Source organism: Heptranchias perlo, chromosome 3, assembly GCF_035084215.1.
Source record: "Heptranchias perlo isolate sHepPer1 chromosome 3, sHepPer1.hap1, whole genome shotgun sequence".
Classification (NCBI taxonomy): Eukaryota; Metazoa; Chordata; class Chondrichthyes; order Hexanchiformes; family Hexanchidae; genus Heptranchias; species Heptranchias perlo.
Genome location: NC_090327.1, coordinates 101,963,472 through 101,983,149, shown reverse-complemented (window position 1 = coordinate 101,983,149; position 19,678 = coordinate 101,963,472). Strand labels below are relative to the sequence as shown.

Here is a 19,678-nt window from a genome sequence, read left to right as displayed (position 1 = left end):
AACGCCCTACCATTAACGGAGTAGGTCCTGGCCCGATTCGATCTACCAAAATGCATCACCTCACATTTATCTAAATTAAACTCCATCTGCCATTCATCGGCCGACTGGCCCAATTGATCAAGATCCCGTTGCAATCCCAGATAACCTTCTTCACTGTCCACAATGCCACCAATCTTGGTGTCATCTGCAAACTTACTAACCATGCCTCCTAAATTCTCATCCAAATCATTAATATAAATAACAAATAACAGCGGACCCAGCACCGATCCCTGAGGCACACCGCTGGACACAGGCATCCAGTTTGAAAAACAACCCTCTACAACCACCCTCTGTCTTCTGTCGTCAAGCCAATTTTGTATCCAATTGGCTACCTCACCTTGGATCCCATGAGATTTAACCTTATGTAACAACCTACCATGCGGTACCTTGTCAAATGCTTTGCTGAAGTCCATGTAGACCACGTCTACTGCACAGCCCTCATCTATCTTCTTGGTTACCCCTTCAAAAAACTCAATCAAATTCGTGAGACATGATTTTCCTCTCACAAAACCATGCTGACTGTTCCTAATTAGTCCCTGCCTCTCCAAATGCCTGTAGATCCTGTCCCTCAGAATACCCTCTAACAACTTACCCACTACAGATGTCAGGCTCACTGGTCTGTAGTTCCCAGGCTTTTCCGTGCCGCCCTTCTTAAACAAAGGCACAACATTTGCTACCCTCCAGTCTTCAGGCACCTCACCTGTAGCGGTGGATGATTCAAATATCTCTGCTAGGGGACCCGCAATTTCCTCCCTAACCTCCCATAACGTCCTGGGATACATTTCATCAGGTCCCGGAGATTTATCTACCTTGATGCGCGTTAAGACTTCCAGCACCTCCCTCTCTGTAATATGTACACTCCTCAAGACATCACTATTTATTTCCCCAAGTTCCCTAACATCCATGCCTTTCTCAACCGTAAATACCGATGTGAAATATTCATTCAGGATCTCACCCATTTCTTGTGGTTCCGCACATAGATGACCTTGTTGATCCTTAAGAGGCCCTACTCTCTCCCTAGTTACCCTTTTGCCCTTTATGTATTTGTAGAAGCTCTTTGGATTCACCTTTGCCTGATCTGCCAAAGCAATCTCATATCCCCTTTTTGCCCTCCTGATTTCTCTCTTAACTCTACTCCGGCAATCTCTATACTCTTCAAGGGATCCATTTGATCCCAGCTGCCTATGCATGTCATATGCCTCCTTCTTCTTTTTGAAAAGTTGCTCAATCTCCCGAGTCATGCAAGGTTCCCTACTTCTACCAGCCTTGCCCTTCACTTTATAAGGAATGTGCTTACCCTGAACCCTGGTTAACACACTTTTGAAAGCCTCCCACTTACCAGACGTCCCTTTGCCTGCCAACAGACTCTCCCAATCAACTTCTGAAAGTTCCTGTCTAATACCATCAAAATTGGCCTTTCCCCAATTTAGAATTTTAACTTTTGGGCCAGACCTATCCTTCTCCATAGCTATCTTAAAACTAATGGAATTATGATCACTTGTCCCAAAGTGATCCCTCACCAACACTTCTGTCACCTGCCCTTCCTTATTTCCCAAGAGGAGGTCAAGTTTTGCCCCCTCTCTAGTCGGGCCATCCACATACTGAATGAGAAATTCCTCCTGAATACACTCAACAAATTTCTCTCCATCCAAGCCCCTAATGCTATGGCTGTCCCAGTCAATGTTGGGAAAGTTAAAGTCCCCTACTATTACCACCCTATTTTTCTTGCAGCTGTCTGTAATCTCCTTACATATTTGCTCCTCAATTTCCCGTTGACTATTTGGGGGTCTGTAGTACAATCCTATCAAAGTGATCTCTCCCTTCTTATTTTTCAGTTCTACCCATATAGACTCAGTGGGCGAACCCTCGGATATATCCCCTCTCACTACTGCCGTGATGTTCTCCCTAATCAAGAACGCAACTCCCCCTCCTCTCTTACCTCCTGCTCTATCTTTCCTATAGCATCTGTACCCTGGAACATTGAGCTGCCAGTCCTGCCCCTCCCTTATCCATGTTTCAGTAATAGCTATAACATCCCAGTCCCATGTACCCATCCATGCCCTGAGTTCATCTGCCTTGCCCATCAGACTTCTTGCATTGAAATAAATGCAGTTTAATCGAGACTTCCCTTGGTCTTTGCCCTGTTTTCTCAGACCATCTGTCCGGTCATGTTCTGTACACTCTCCCTTACTGCCTTTTGTTTCTGTCACCATTTTATTTCCCACTGACTTCCTGCATCGGTTCCCATCCCCCTGCCACATTAGTTTAAACCCTCCCCAACAGCACTGGCAAACACTCCCCCTAGGACATTGGTTCCAGTCCTGCCCAGATACAGACCGTCCAATTTGTACTGGTCCCACCTCCCCCAGAACCGGTTCCAATGGCCCAGGAATTTGAATCCCTCCCTCTTGCACCATCTCTCAAGCCACGTATTCATCTTAGCTATCCTGTCATTCCTACTCTGACTTGCCCGTGGCACTGGTAGCAATCCTGAGATTACTACCTTTGAGGTCCTACTCTTTAGTTTAACTCCTAACTCCCTAAATTCAGCTTGTAGGACCTCATCCTGTTTTTTACCTATATCGTTGGTGCCTATATGCACCACGACAACTGGCTGTTCACCCTCCCCCTCCAGAATGTCCTGCAGCCGCTCCGAGACATCCTTGACCCTTGCTTATAAAGTAAAAGATATTCTGCAGCTGTTGCTCAAGGTGACCAACTATTTTTTTTACATTGTGGTGAACAGTTGGTTTGACCATAGAAAATCAAAGATGCTTGCTTTACTACAGTTGACAGTGTAAAATAATTTTATCTTCCAGAAACACGGTTTGGTGATAATCCCAGAAGGCACACCGAATGGAGATGTAAACCATGAACCAGTTGTTGGTGCGATTACAGTTGTGTCTCAAGAGGCTGCTCACATGCTTGAAGGTGCAGGCGATGGATCACTAGGTAATGTTTGATCAAATTATATTGTGCTGAGTTAATGAACATACAGTGTGACTGGGTAGCTTGGTTATTTCCGTCTAGTCCAAGTCAGAATGGCAAATTTTGCCACACTGGCAAACGCTGAACTTCTCCTTTTAAATGCATGAACAATCAGTTGATTGACAACCTCTCCATAGCAACAGGCAGGCGTGCAGAAAGCAACCGCAACCACAACCACCTGCCGTGAAGGTGCAGGAGCTCATCTATGGTGCACTGTATATTGCTTTCCAGGTAGGATAGCCAGGGCTCACAGGCCACTTATAAACCATGGGGTGGTGTTTGATCAAATCTGCTGCACTGCTTGAATATAAATTGTTGGCTGAGCTTGAATGCAATGTCTGCATCATCGCATATTTGATTCTCAGGACTTGTGTAAGTGAATGGTCAATACCTAGCACTTATAGAAGAATCCTACTGGTGCGTGTACCCCTGTTGTGAATGTAATGTGAATGAGGCACAGACAAATCTAAAGCAGAATGGAATGGTTTCAAAAGTGTAAAACCAAAGGGGTAATGTGACAAATTATTTTGTTACACTACAATGTACTGGCAGCAGTTTGATGCTCAGGCTGTATTAACCATTAATGAATTGAGCCATTTAAAAAGGAGCAGCAAAAGGTATTACAGCTCCAGCACTTGTATTCCTCTAATGTAGTCAAATGAGTTTAACTGTACACATCAGGGTACATGTACCTCTTTAAGTCTCCTGCATAGTGTTTTATACTGGGACTTTGAGATTGAGATGTTCGGATAAATTTTCAGAGACTCCACACCAGAAATACACAGTTGTGAAATTTACCCTTTTGTGTTGGTTGGACAAGCCTGATAACTGCTCAAGAGTTGGCCTCTGTAGAATGTGAACGTGTTGCTGTTGTATTTCACAGTTGCACCTCTGAACAACTGCCAACTGTAGATTAATTGCACTAATCCAGCTGGAAATCCGTCGTCACGTGTATTTCGAGTTGCTGCAGGAACACAGGAAATGAAAATTGTCAAACTGAACTTGTTCAAGTTATGAAGTAAATAATAGAATGTTTTGATTTTTTTTAAAAACCTGAAACTTGCAAAGTCTTTTTGACATGTATTTTCTCATATTCTAGATGTGCGACTAAAGAAACTGGCTGATGAAAAGGAAGAATTACTTGCACAGGTAATTAATAGTACATGAAGCTTGGGGAAAAAAGTGAAATGCAATAGGAAAAAATCTCGCTGTATTAAAAGGAAAAACTTGTGGGAACTGGGTGGTGGGTTAGGCACTGACTTTTCAACTCTGGCTTGAGTACAGCACAAAACAGCCCCTAATTGGGCACCAATTGGCAATGTCATTCAGAAGCCACAGAATGGGTGGTGTGGGAAGTGGGGGAAAATGCCATGCTGGTGCAGTCTGAGATTGGGGCAGAGTGGAGGAAGTTTTACTTTGTACCTGGCTTTGCTATATCTAACCTGGTACTGCTTGATGCTGATGCTTGCTGCCTGAAATGGGAAGAGTCCCATTCCCAAGTGCCAACATACCTTTAATAAGAACAAAAAACGTCTTGTATTTCTATAATATCTTATCCCGTTTCTCTGGAACATCCAAAAGCATTTCACGTACAGTGAATTACTCTGAAATGCTGTGGTTGTTAATACATAGATACATTCATCAAAATACCACTTCAGTACACAATGAATAAATGCACTACTCAAGCAGTACATCCCCACTGATGGCAGTAAGGCAATGTAAGGCACTGGGTTGGATATCTTACAACAGCAGATAAGGATGATGGAATACTCTCTTGCCTGCATGGGTGCAGCTGCAATAACACTCGAGAAGCTCAACATCATCAGGATATAGGAACAAGAGAAGGCCATTCAGCCCCTCGAGGCTGTTCGCCATTCAATGAGGTAATAGCTGATCTGTATCCTAACTCCATCCACCTGCCTTGGCTCCGTATCCCTTAATATCCTTGGCTCGCAAAAATCTATCGATCCCAGATTTAAAATTATTAATTGAGCCAGCATCTACTGCTTTTTGTGGGAGAGTGTTCCACACCCTCTGCGTGAAGAAGTGTTTCCTAACTTCTCTCCTGAATGGCCTGGCTCTGATTTTGTCCCCTTGTCCGAGATTGCCCCACCAGTGGAAAAAGTTTCTTTCTATCTATCCTATCAATTCTTTTCAAAAACCTCAATCAAATCACCCCTTAACTTTCTATATTCCAGAGAATGCAAGCTTGGTTTATGTAATCCCTCCTCATAATCTAAGCCTTGGAGCTCTGGTAACATTCTGGTGAATCTGTGCTGCACTTTATCCAAGACCAATATATCCTTTCTAAGGTGCAGTGCCCAGAACTATACACAGTACTCCAGATGTGGTCTAACTAGGACTTTGTATAGCTTCCTCCCCTTTATATTCTCGTCCTCTAGTTATAAAGGCTAACATTCCATTAGCCTATTTTTTTAATGTTTTATGCCTGACGACTACGTTTTAGTGATCTGTGCACATGGACCCCTAAACCTCTTTGGACCCTCCAGTGCTCCTAGCTTGTCACTATTTAAAAGTACTCTGATCTGTCCTCTTTTGGTACAAAATGGATGACCTCCCACTTGTGTTGAATTCAAATAAGGACAAATAAGTCCTGCCACGTCCAGACATGAATGGTGGTAGACAATTAACAACTAACTGGAGGAGGAGGCTCTGCAAACATCCCCATCCTCAATGATGGCGGAGTCCAGCACGTGAGTGCAAAAGTCAAGGCTGAAGCGTTTGCAAACATCTTCAGCCAGAAGTGACGAGTGGATGATCCATCTCGGCCTCCTCCCGATATCCCCACCATCACAGAAGCCAGTCTCCAACCAGTTTGATTCATTCCACGTGATATCAAGGAACGACTGAGTGCACTGGATACAGCAAAGACTATGGGCCCCGACAACATCCCAGCTGTAGTGCTGAAGACTTGTGCTCCAGAACTAGCTGTGCCTCGAGCCAAGCTGTTCCAGTACAGCTACAACACTGGCATCTACCCGACAATGTGGAAAATTGCCCAGGTATGTCCTGTCCACAAAAAGCAGGACAAATCCAATCCGGCCAATTACCGCCCCTTCATTCTACTCTCAATCATCAGCAAAGTGATGGAAGGTGTCGTCGACAATGCTATCAAGCGGCACTTACTTACCAATAACCTGCTCACCGATGCTTAGTTTGGGTTGCACCAGGCCTACTCGGCTCCAGACCTCATTACAGCCTTGGTCCAAACATGGACAAAAGAGCCGAATTCCAGAGGTGAGGTGAGAGTAACTGCCCTTGACATCAAGGCAGCATTTGACTGAGTGTGGCACCAAGGAGCCATACTAAAATTGAAGTCAATGGGAATCGGGGAAAACTCTCCAGTGGCTGGAGTCATACCTAACCACAAAGGAAGATGGTAGTGGTTGTTGGAGGCCAATCATCTCAGCCCCAGTGCATTGCTGCAGGAATTCCTTAGGGCAGTGTCCTAGGCCCAACCATCTTCAGCTGCTTCACCAATGACCTTCACTCCTTCATAAGGTCAGAAATGGGGATGTTCGCTGATGATTGCACAGTGTTCAGTTCCATTCGCAACCCTTCAAACAATGAAGCAATCCGAGCCCGCATGCAGCAAGACCTGGACAACATCCAGGCTTGGGCTGATAAGTGTCAAGTAACATTCGTGCCAGACAAGTGCCAGGCAATGACCATCTCCAACAAGAGAGAGTCTAACCACCTCCCCTTGACATTCAATGGCATTACCATCGCCGAATCCCCCACCATCAACATCCTGGGGGTCACCATTGACCAGAAACTTCACTGGACCAGCCACATAAATACTGTGGCTACAAGAGCAGGTCAGAGGCTGGGTATTCTGCGGCGAGTGACTCACCACCTGACTCCCCAAAACCTTTCCACCATCTACAAGGCACAAGTCAGGAGTGTGATGGAATACTCTCCACTTGCTTAGATGAGTGCAGCTCCAACAACACTCAAGAAGCTCGACACCATCCAGGACAAAGCAGCCTGCTTGATTGGCACCCCATCCACCACCCTAAACATTCACTCCCTTCACCACTGGCGCACATTGGCTGCAGTGTGTACCATCCACAGGATTCACTGCAGCAACTCACCAAGGCTTCTTCGACAGCACCTCCCAAACCCACGACCTCTACCATCTAGGAGGACAAAGGCAGCAGGCAAATGGGAACAACACCACCTGCACGTTCTCCTCCAAGTCACACACCATCCCGACTTGGAAATATATCGCCGTTCCTTCATCGTCGCTGGGTCAAAATCCTGGAACTCCCGTCCTAACAGCACTGTGGGAGAACCTTCACCACACGGACTGCAGCGGTTCAAGAATGCGGCTCGCCACCATCTTCTCAAGGGCAATTAGGGATGGGCAATAAATGCTGGCCTCGCCAGCGACACCCACATCCCAGGAACGAACAAAAAAAAAAGCAGTCCGTTTTATCGGCAGCCCATCCGTCACGTTAAACATCCATTCCCTGGGGCACTGGCGCAGCCTAACTGCAGTGCGTACTATCCACAGGATGCACTGCAGCAACTTGCAAAGGCTTCTTCAACAGCCCCCCCAAACTCACAACCTCCACCAGCTGGAAGGACAAGGGCAGCAGGTGCATGAGAACACCATCACCTCCAAGTCACACACCATCCTGACTAAACATATATTGTCACTCCTTCATTATCGCTGCCTCAAAATCCTGAAACTCCCTACCTAACAGCATTGTGGGGGTACCTGCTGCTGTTCAAAAAGAAGGCCCATCACCACCATCTTTTGGGCAACTAGGGAAAGGCATTCAATGCCAGTCTTGCCAGCAAAGCCCACATCCTGAAGAATTATTTTAAAAATTACTGTCTTATTATTCTACATTGTTCTTTACAACAATTTCTGATGTATTTGGGAGTCTGATCCTTGAGAAACTAGATCATTTAGTCTCTAATTGAAGGGTACACGGGTATGCCAGCTGACTTACTTCCTCGGTCAGTTCAATAGTTCATACGATCTTGTCTGTGCCATTTCTGAAGGGAGAGTGTTTAAAGTTTGTGTAAATATTTTATTCTGTTAAAAATAACAGTGTAGTCTGGTGCTATTAATTATAAAAATGTTATACTGATGTTAGCAATGTATATTCTTCCTGCAAGTTATTGATGTCAGCTTGTGAAATTGATGTCAGCTTGTGAAATTGCACAAGTCTGCGTGGAATAACTTAAAGTGCAGAATTCTGTTAGCATGCTAATATTGTTGGGAAATTAAAGTAGAATTTACAACAGAAAAATGACATTTCTGTGGCTATACATCTTGAAGGCCCTATGTCATGGTGAAATCTCTTGCAAGACAGCTAGCTGTGTTTGTATACTATGGAACACGCAGTAACTCTCATCAGTAGCTCATTTATCTTCATTTTGTTCAGAGTACTCTCGGGATGCCTCATAAAAGTTAGAATGTATTTGTGAGTTTTTCCTTTAAATCCATCAGTTTCTTTGCTTTAAAAAAAACCTAACCTGCATAAATTTTTCTGTTCACAAATGACTCTCCTATGTATCTTAATGATTTCACCGAACAGATTATTTCCCACTCTAGAATGCAATGTAAGCATTCTTCCTAATTTTCTAGGGTACCTCGATAGCTCTGGCAGAGGACCATTCAATTCCCACTCATAGGGTACAAGTTACTCATTCAAAATCTCCTTCCCCTATTAATTGGTAAGTTTTGCCAGATATCAGCCAGCTTACAATGACACTTCATAGTACAGTAGTGGAAAACTAATCAGACCAATCTTTCGGATGGGGGTGGGAAAAGAGACAGAGAAGAAGGTAAACGGGGCATTGGAAAACTAAGATCAATCTCAAACCACAGAGAAAAAAAAAAATTGCTGTCAGCTGATTACAGAAAGTCATTAAGTTTAGACATTCCTTTAACCTCAGATCACAGCCTCCTGACTGAAGAAGGTGTGGTAGTGGTGCCGGCTTTTTTGGTAAATGTTGAACCTGTTTCAGAGAGGGGCTTTCAGCATTTAAAAGTTTTCTTCATATATAAAATGTATATTTATCTCTCAACAAGGGGCATTTTACTGTGAGCGATTTACCTAGCTGTTTCCTTCCACCTTTCTAAATATGTGCTCCCAGTATTTCACTTTTTTGAGCTAATAAGGTGTCCTGTGATCACTTTGCTTTGATAGATCAGAAAGCTGAAATTGCAGTTGGAAGAGGAACGACAGAAGAATTCTAAGATTGAGAATGTGTTCACGGATTCCGATCGACTAGAAAATGGCACAGATCTACAAATTCTTGAAATGCAGAGTAAGTTCAATGGGTACTCTGTGTGCATTCCATGGAATCTAAAGCTAGCACACCTGCTAATCAGCAACTGAAGGATTTCATTATCAGATTCCTCCCCAACCCACCCTCTGTTCTCCTGAGGATGCAGACACGTGCTGGAGTATAGTTCCTTGTGCCATTGCAGACCTTGGGTCCCTTGCCCAAGTGGCCAATTTTCATAAGAGTCGAGCCAATGAGTGTCAACGAGCTGTACGTATGCAGAAGGGATCCTTGCCCAGTTGTTTGCATGTGCAGGGGTGTGGGGTGATGTCAGCATCCTGGAGTGAGATCCTTGGCTGTTCTGCCCCCATGACTCAATTACGAACCAGCAAGTTGTGTGTGTTGAATGATTCCACTATCAAATAATAAAAAAGCCCTGGGCATATAACTGGAGGATATAATTTTAAAAGATCAGTGTACTTCTCACATAAGATATTTTACATTCCATTGAATATGTTATCGATGGGAGTTTTGAGCCTTGACTTCTGGTCAGTGCTGATGTCTTGTTGCCCTCTACCTTGCACAACTAGCTCTATTGTCAAGTTAAGTCTTAAGTATTTTTTTGAACCCTGTTCGATCCTGTTGAACTCCTCCCTGTTTTTTTTCTGAGTCTCTTTGTGTTTACTTTCAGGAGATGCGAATAGGCAGTTGAGTGAGTACAAGTTTAAACTGTCCAAGGCAGAACAGGACATTGCCACTCTTGAACAAAATGTGAGTACTTTTCATAACGTGGACATTTTTCTATTCTCGTTCTAATTGTGCACATATTTATTTATATGTATTATACACATTAATAAAACTCATGCCTATATTTTCTGTCCACATACTTCACTTCCTGTTGTCACCATTTTAGATTTTACTTTTTATAGCAACATTTAACTTTAAAAATGCTTACATATATAACTGTAATGGGAATTCCCGATGTAATGAGGTCCTGGCGATGCTGTAGTTGCAGACTGTGGCCACTAGATTGCTTTGTAGCTCCTCTAACATGCTGTGAGCAATGACATGAGATCGTCTAGTAAATTAAAATAAATGATGGAAGTGTCACCAATATTTGTTGGTGTCTAAAGAAAGCTGTTTAGTGTCTGAGGTTGAAGATATATGTGACTGAAATTAGATTGGTGTCATTCTGCCTCAGATGTTGAATGTGGTGGCAGGAAGTTCTTTGGTGAAACAACATGTTTTAGCACAGACTAGCTTAAAAACTTGTACGTTTATGCATAATTGCAACAAAAAAATTGGTGTATCTACTCAGCAAACTTGCTGATTGCACAGTACTCACTGAATTATGTAGTACTGAGGCATATAGACCAGGAAGATTCCAGCTTCTCACCTGTGCTGAGGTAACTGATCTCAATTGAAGATAGGGAGGGTTGGATGTATGTGTGTATATAATCTTATAAGTGGATGTATATTATATCTGTAATAATTATGTCCTGTATCACTTTTTTTATTTTTCAACATGAATTTTTGTTCTTTTTTATCACCCGACCCTTTAGGTCAGGGGGTTTCCATCTTGGAGTAACATGCATATTCCCTCAGCCATGACAATCCATCCAGGCAACTCGATCCTATCTGCGCTTGATAGTGTCTTGTTTGAGTTTTCTGGGCCTGCATGTTTGGAAAGGGCTGTTGCCTCATTCGTGGATTAAACCCTTAATCAGAACACCAAGATCCTGAGATATATGGGAACATGAATTTAAATTTTATGTGTGGCTCCCAAGGCCCCATGATACGTACCTATGTGGCCCATGAAGACAAAAGCTTGGACACCCCTTTAGGTGCCCCCATGTCTTCCAGAAAAGGCAGGCAACTTCCTCCCAAGCTTCTACCAAAGCTGATCACTGGGAGGTGACTGAGAGCAATGCAGATTCGCTTACCCCTTCATAATTTTTGGAAAAAGATCTTGCTTTCATGCAACGACACTCTCCATGGGATGTCGGAAACTGCCGTGGTGGAAGATTTCCAATGTTTCTTCATTGTAGATGAATTGTAAATTTGAGTACGAAACGATTTCAACTCAAATAGCAACAAACAGAGGAAATCTTTCCTCCTTCTCCCAGCAATAGAGAGAATCAGCTCTTTCAAAAGATGTACACGTTGCGACCCTAGACATAGCATATACATCTTTTGAAAGAGCTGATTATTTTTCCATCATGTTCTAAGGAGCTGCTTACAAAGACAGGTTGTGTCTGGATATTCTCACAACAATGATTTGCTGTGTAGTGATGTGAAATATATATTGCAGACACTATGGGGGAGTGGGGCCTGAAACTTTTTAGTTGTCAGCTGTGGCTCAGTGGTAGCACGTTCTCCTGAGTCAGAAGGTCGTGGGCTCAAGCCCCACTCTAGAAACATGAGTGCATAATCTAGGCTGACACTTTTTAGTGTGGTGCTGAGGGAGCGCTGCACTGTTAGGGGTGCCTTCTTTTGGATGAGCCATTAAACCGAGGTCCTGTCGTCTTTCCCAGGTGGGCGTAAAAGTTCCAAGAAGAGCAGGCAAATTCACCTGGTGTCCTGGCCAATATCAATTTTTTTTTAAAAAACAGTTTAATTGGTCATTTATCTCACTGCTTTGTGGGACCTTGCAAATTGGCTGTCACGTTTTCCTACATTTCGAAAGTGAGAAAAAGATTTGCATTTATGTAGTGCCTTTCCATGACCTCAGGACATTCAAAAGCACTTTACAGCCAATTAAGTACTTTTGAAGTGTAGTTGTAGTTGTAATGTAGGAAATGCGCCAGCCAATTTGCTCACAGCTAGCTCCCACAAACAGCAATTAAATAAATGACCAGATCATCTGTTTTAGATGTTAGTTGAAGGATAATTGTTGGCCAGGACACCAGGAGAACTTCCCAGCTCTTTTCGGATAGTGCCATGGGATCTTTTACGCCCACCTGAGACGGCAGATGGAGCCTTGGTCTAATGTCCCAAAAGACAGAACCTCCGATATTGCAGCATTCCCTCAGTACTGCACAGAAGTGCTAGCCTAGATTATGTGCTCAAGTCTCTGAAGTGGGGCTTGAACTCACGATCTTCTGATTCAGAGGTGAGTGTGCTACCACTGAATCAAGACCAACACCCATCTATGTTACAACCGTGACTGCAGTTCAAAAGTACTTTATTGGCTGTGAAATGTTTTGGGACATCCTGAGGTTGTGAAAGGCGCTATATAAATGCAAGTTTATTCTTTCTGGACTTCTATTTCAAATTTCAAGCAGTCAAATACAGTAACTGCTGCCAGATATGTGTGCTGTCCTTCCTATTTATTTACTGAACCATATTTACTAGTTGTGCTATTGCCACTTATGCATAAAGATTCATTTTAATATAAAATCCAATTTGGATCCTTTTTTGTATTGTCATAGAAATATCCTCTATTTTTGGTTTCATCAACATACGGAAACTTTTTGCAGCATTGGTGCATTGAACGTTGGCCTCTCAACTCAACAGTGGTGACTTGATCATCACATTCTCGAATTCGGGCCTAAGTGCTTCTCTGCAGTGGCTATCAATAATTTAGTCTTATGGAGCATTATCCGAAGCATTGAATCATAAATAAGTTTAAAGATTTTAATCCTTGAATATAGTTTTTAAATGTAGTGTGGATGTAACAAACACTACTTAATCAAAATTATATTTTTAAAAACAAATGACCCTGTGCCAGTATCTCCATACAATTTCTTCTGGCAGCAATATTGTGGCTTACATTTCTTGTATGGATTTGCAGATTGCCAGGGTCGAAGGACAGGTGCATCGATATAAAACAGCAACAGAAAACTCAGAAAAAATAGAGGATGAACTAAAAGCAGAAAAGAGGAGGCTGCAGCGAGAGGTATGAAGACTGACTAAGTCGTAATTGTACTGCTTACTAAATGCTGCTATGCTGTTCAGAGTTACAGAAACAAGTTGTAATTTTCAAGTGATTCTGTAGGGGAATGGAACCAAGTGAATAGCTCTTTCTGAGATCCAGTGCAGGTACAGTGGGCTAAAAGGCCTCTTCCTATGCTGCAAAATGCTATGATTCATTTCAGCCTAAAAGTAATAGGTGGTGTTTTTGACCTGAAACATTTTATGCTCCTCATTTATGTTTACCTCTCTGCTGTTCTAATGCTAGCTGCCAAATTGTGGTTCTTAATGGTGTGATGATGCCTTATTTGAATATACCTTTCAGTACCTTGTTCTGTGTTCGACGAACATTTAAAAAAATGACAAGTATTTTAATATTTCTTTTGCTCAGCCCCAAGACCCCTCCCCAAAGCAAGTATCAGTAACGCTGTATTGGCTTTTCTTACTAGGATACCTGTAAAAGGCATTTTCAGTTTTATGTGTTTCATTGTGAAGAGAAATATGATTGAATCCCCAAGCTTTTTTATTTTCCTACAACCCACTCCAGGCTGCTATAACTGATGGAGGCTCTCAGGAATATCTATCTAAAATAAAAAATCTTGCGTAGGCACACATTTCTTAATTACAAAACCGTACTTCTTCTTCTTGTGTCTCTGTCATGCTTATAAATTCCTATGTCCACATTTATGTGGAAACCGCCTATGTAAACTTGTCACGCTGTAATTACACTCTCTTACAAGTGGTGGTAGTGTAGCACCTCAGTTTTGCATCTCCCAGCTCCTAGCCTGTACTGTGACGAAACTCCTATGCTCCAACAGACTCTACTTCTCTGCTCACTACTATAATTAATTATTATTAATTATTATATATATTTAATTATAAATAATGTCAAAGTATTATATAAAAATAAGGACAAAATGTATGGCTTTATAATGGGGACTGAATTATGTCTACGCACATGGTCCAATTCTCCCTGCCCTCTAACCTCACTTCATCTGAATGCTGCACTCCCTATGTGCAACATCACAGAAGATTGACTAGTTTTTTTTTAAATAGGTTGGCTTGGAAAACATTGCTTTTCCAAGTATGGATTTGCAGATTTTAAAAAGTGACTTAACTTTCAACAATGTAGTTGGTTACAATTGTGAATGATTTAAGGCAATTAGAACTATGCACAGCCCCAGCTATAGCTGGTGACTTGTGATTTGTGATTTTAAAAAGCTGTTTTTGATTTTAGTGTTACCATATGAATGTGCTTTGGGTTTCTGTGTATTTGGACCAGGGGTATACAACAACCTGGTGTGTTAGTTTGCTTAGCTGGACTTCTAGTTGTAAACATTTAATGTGGAGTTTTTAACTGGAGTTACAACTTTGTTATTTTTCTATGTGTTTATGTCAGCTTAGTGATGATTACCAAGTGTTTTCTGTCCCTCCTCACAGTTACGATCAGCATTGGATAAGAATGAGGAGATGGAAATGACCAATAGCCACTTGGTGAAGCGGTTGGAGAAGATGAAGGCCAACCGAAATGCACTACTCTCTCAGCAATAGAGATGGAAGAGCCAGTGCACTGCATCTTAAACTAACAAAACCTCCATGCGTCGCAATTTATAGACCTTTTCCATTGGCACGACCACTTTCAAACACTGAAAGATGTCCTTTAATAAGGCTCTAGTTTTATAAATGTTGGCGTAAAGATTTTGTAATTTATGAGAGAATGATGGCATTGTCTAATGTCTACATGTTTGATAATTGTGAATTGTATTACCTGTTTAGCTCAGTGGGTTAATAGCCTTTGAGATTGGTTGTGTACTTGGTATGAGTGATTTAGCAGGTAAATACAAATAGATTGGTTATTCATGGCTTTAATACATCAAATTGATTTACATAAACCTTTCTGCTGCTTAGAAATGATAGTGGTTGCTTAAAGACCTTGGAGGACTGCACGAACGGAACTGATACACAAGATAACCTCGCAAGTCCCTTTTGAAAATCTGGCTGCTCTCATTTGCCAATAGTTCTGTGCACCCATAATGCAGGAATCCCCACTTCACATTTCAAGTGCCTTTTACATGGTGCAATGGAGATTATCTTGATCTGGTCATTTAATAAACAAAATTTACGGACCATTTATTTGGTCTAAAATATTGTAATCGATGAATTAAGAAAAAGGGTAAATTTCTGGGAAAAGTATCTGCCAAAAGTGACATACTTCATTTTTTCATCATAAATACAATTTCAAAATTTAATCTTTTTTTGTATTATATACAACTTATTCTAGTAAATAAATGGATTGTGGATACAATTGATAGGTTTTGCATTGGTTTGAAACGTCCCTGTAGTTTAGTTTTAGAATACAGGATATGGGCAGCTCTGCTGCTCCTCACAACAAGGAGTTAAAAAACAAATGGAAAAAATTGTTTCCTTTGTTGTATAAAATATTGGATTGCATCTTCCGAATATTACTTGTGTTGCTTGTGTATAAGGGTTTGGTCTTTCTGAGAAAACAGGCTTGTGAATGGGGGTTTTGACATTAAATGAAACTGTGGACACTTTATTTAGCGAGACCACAGAATTTTATTTTTGTGATTGCTGCATCTGTCTTCAAGTATTGGAGCACACGGCTACATAGTGTGCAGGCTGCACACAGTCATCTTAAAACAGCTCTTCAACATTTGCCTAGCCACAGAGGTTTAACGAGGGAAGAAAAACCTAATAAGCAACTTTGCCTATTGACTATAACCGATCAGTAGCCAAATCAATAGCTGCAGACCTACCACAGTTGGCCTGATTTAACTTTATAGTTTTTCACAAGTGACCAGTCCTGTAGCTGAAGGCCAGTCCTGCCAGAGATGTCAGGGCTAATGTCCCCACAGTTGCCTTTCTCAAACAGTACGAGGTAGTACATTGGAAATGTAAAGTGGATGTTTGTCATAAGGCGTAATTCTGCAGCAGGTGCTGTGAAACTCAATATCTGGTGTTTGCTCGCTTCCTTTGATATTCTGTCCACCACCATGTGCTCAGGCACTGTAACACATGCACCTGTGGTGGAGTCTGGTATTTGGAGGAAGCCAATGTTTGACCAAAATTATTGTGCCCATGCAGCCTATCCTTTTACATCACATCAACCCTGGAAATTGGCCTCATTGATAAGGGTTGTGATACATCATGATGTTTACTGGTTCCTGGGATATTATATTGGAGCTGGCAAGACACAAATCCTGGGTAGGCCTTCCTGCTGCCAGCACAGTTGAGAGTTACTTTTCTGCAAGACTGTATTTAATTAATACTAATGGCAAGAGCAGCAAAAGAACAAAAGTGGCATTAAAAATAACTATAATAGGTGTTGTCTAGCTGGGAATGACATGTTGAAGCAGAACTCAGGTTGCTAAAGTACTGAGGTTGTGGTGCTGCAATGTTGTATCACTTGTCATTTATTATATAATGTTTAAGATTATATACTGATACAATTGATTTCCAGTACATTTATATTACCATATGCTTGTTTGAGATTACTTTGTTAAAGGATGGCATCAACCTCTTGGGACAGATTCCAGCAGCTTTAATAATTGTAAATACTGAACCAGCTATTGTTTCTGCACATCTTTGTCAACTAGAGCACAGCTTTTTACCTGAGGGCATTAAAAGTCAACCACAGGTTTAAAATGTTAAAAGGATTTGATAGGGTAGATCCAGAAGAACTATTTCCTCTGGTGAGGAATCAAGAACAAGGGGACATAATCTTAAAATTAGAGCCAGGCCATTCAGGAGCAAAATCAGGAAGCACTTTTTCACATAAAGGGTGGTTTAAAAATTTGGAGTTCTCTTTCCCCAGAAGGCTGTGAATGCTGGGACAATTGGAGCTTTCAAGACTCATAGATTTTTGTTCAGTAAGGGTATCCAGGGCTATGGAATTGAGGTGCAGATCAGCCATGATCTGAGTGAATGGTGAGGAGCTGAATGGCCTACTACTGTGCCTTCCTGTGTTCCACAGAGCATTGGACAGCAGTCACAGATATCAGTGAATCAGTGGGCATTTTACAAGAATCCATCAGTTTTTGTGGTAATCTTTTTGGTGCCAGGCCACACATTGCCACATTTATTGCCATGATGGGTTTTAACTCCCATGACCTCTGGGTTGCTAGCCCACTATCATAACTGCTAAGCTACAATACCCAAATATATTTGAACAACTTCACGCAAAATTCCAGGTGATAACAGGGGCTGCGAGAAATCTCCACAGCAAGGTGAAATGGTACCTGCAGATTCAGCACTGATGGCGGTTGTTTTAAGGGCGAGCTGCAGGTATAGCAATTCTCATTCTTTGTTGAATATGGGAGTCTGACTTAGTGCTGGCAACTTCTATTATTGATAAGATTGTCAGGTAGAGTGCAAACCTAAGGACATGCCCTCAGCAGGGCTGCTGTGTACTGAGAGGATGATACTAAATTTGCTGTGCCAGTTTTGTCCAATTATCACATAAGCAACCTCTGATCATTGTCACTGTACAAAATCTTTTATGTTGCATACTTAAAATGTCAATGACCTGTCTTTTCTGTTTGTAGGTCAGCATCTGTATTTTTAACATTTTGTTTTTATTACAAAATCAAACTCTTCTTCACAAATAGGCAGATGCAGGCCATGAACCTGTACCAGTAATGCTCCATAGATGTAACTACTCTTTCTGCAGGTTGCTGCTCAATTATTTGCCTACTAGAGCTGGTTGCTTATTTTGGGTTACCCAATCTATACATACAGTTTGAACCATGGCAGGTGCCTATTTAGCCCATCATATCTGTGTTGGTTCTTTGCTAGAGCAATCCAAAACTAAGGCCATTGCCTTGTTGTCTCCTCTGCTTCAAATATTTATTTACTTTTCCCTTAAAAGTTGCAGTACCCTCTGCCTCAACTACTCTCTAATGCAAATTATTCCATGCTCCTGTAACCCTCTGCATAAAGGATTTTTTTCTAACCTCTCCTCACTTTTGGTGACTAGTTTAAATTGATGATCTTATCACTTGAGTCCCTAGCTAGAGGATTTTTTTTCCTCTGAACACCAGCAAAAGCCTTCAGAATTTTGAAAACCTCCTGGTCTTTGGGCCAGTGGATAGTTCTGGTATTTCAAGCCTCTTCCCATAACTATACTTTCCCATGCCAGGTGCATCTAACCTAAATATGCTCTCTATGGGTTTATGTCTTTTCTATAATGGGATGTCTAAAACTGCACAAAATACTCAACTGTGGAATAATTGTGGCTATGTACATATTTATCACTATGCTGCTGCAAAAAAAACTCTGCTAGGATCCCCTAAGCAGCCACCAGGGTCTGTGGCAATAAGTGAGCAGAAAGCCCACCCTGCCACACGTTCACTGATGGTCTTGTTAAATTGGAAGATTAGGTTCAAAAGCAACCATTTAAACTCCTTGCTATTATGCAGTGTTTTCCATTAAAAATACAGCCTTCCAGACTGCAGAAAGCACATTTCACTAGCAAAGCTTCCAGCATCTATTCAGAGGGGAATTTGGGAGAGAAAGAATAGGCTGCTAGGCTCTCTTGACCCACCAACTAAAGCACTTGCTGCAGCATACAGGGAAAGAGGATGCAAAATCAGATTAATGCTATCTCTAGCACCTGAATGAATATTAGAAAAAATATGGCAGACCTAAAGAAACCTCAGGTAAGTGAGAAATACTGCTACAAGTATGAAGGAAGGGAATCTTTCATGTTGCAGGGGGTTAGGTAGTGCAGTACTGACATAATCGGCCCAGGTAAGGAATACTTTGCGTAAGCAGACGTAAGATTTATGGGCTATGTTATATAGTACTTGGAGGACACCATAATGCAATGAGTGAAGTATATTGCACATCCCACAACCACACTACAACAAAACTATGTTCTCTGGCAATGGAGTCAAGTTACAAGTGAATTAGTTTCACATAGTTTTCTGTTAGTTCAGGCCTAATTATGCAATTTATCCCTCTCCTTCAGGTCATTTTAAAATAAGAATGTTTTAAGAGTAAATCCACCTTTTACAAGCGAAAGGCCTTTGCATGGGCCATTGCCTGAAACTTGCAGCCTGGAGGTGGCTATATTGGGAATTTGTGCATGGATGTCAGCATGCCTGAAGTGTGGCCCAAACAATTTTCCACCTGTTGATCAAAATTCAGGAGTATAAACTAGTAAAATGATCCATATAGCACTTTTGAATTCCTGATATTTCTGCACAGGAGAAGTAACTCCCTACACTACAGCCCCAAAAGAAAATAATTGTATAAAACTAGGTGATTATAGCAGAACTTTAAATTGTGTAAAATTTGTATGTAGGTCCTTGGAACAAAACCATGCTGGTGAGCTAAAATGCTGAAGAACTAGAGTCTTTCAAATTAACCAACTTTATGTACAACATGGAAATAATTAGGATCTTAATACAAAAAAACATAAATCATTTGTACAGAAAATCTAAGGAGAAGA

At 41.6% G+C, this 19,678-nt stretch overlaps 1 protein-coding gene across 18 annotated transcripts in view; it reads left to right on the top strand.

Annotated features, from left to right (window-relative positions):
* The window catches only part of lrrfip2 (leucine rich repeat (in FLII) interacting protein 2), a 166,420-nt gene extending 150,657 nt beyond the window's left edge, over positions 1-15,763 (top strand). For all 18 annotated transcript variants that reach the window (XM_067981348.1, XM_067981344.1, XM_067981345.1 and 15 more), the window contains 6 exons: positions 2,859-2,991; positions 4,127-4,176; positions 9,216-9,336; positions 9,986-10,065; positions 13,088-13,192; positions 14,647-15,763. In XM_067981348.1, the coding sequence (XP_067837449.1) occupies positions 2,859-2,991; positions 4,127-4,176; positions 9,216-9,336; positions 9,986-10,065; positions 13,088-13,192; positions 14,647-14,757 (600 nt within the window). In that variant the 3' untranslated portion in view covers positions 14,758-15,763. The remainder of the gene's footprint in view (positions 1-2,858; positions 2,992-4,126; positions 4,177-9,215; positions 9,337-9,985; positions 10,066-13,087; positions 13,193-14,646) is intronic.
* Positions 15,764-19,678: the final 3,915 nt, after the last annotated feature.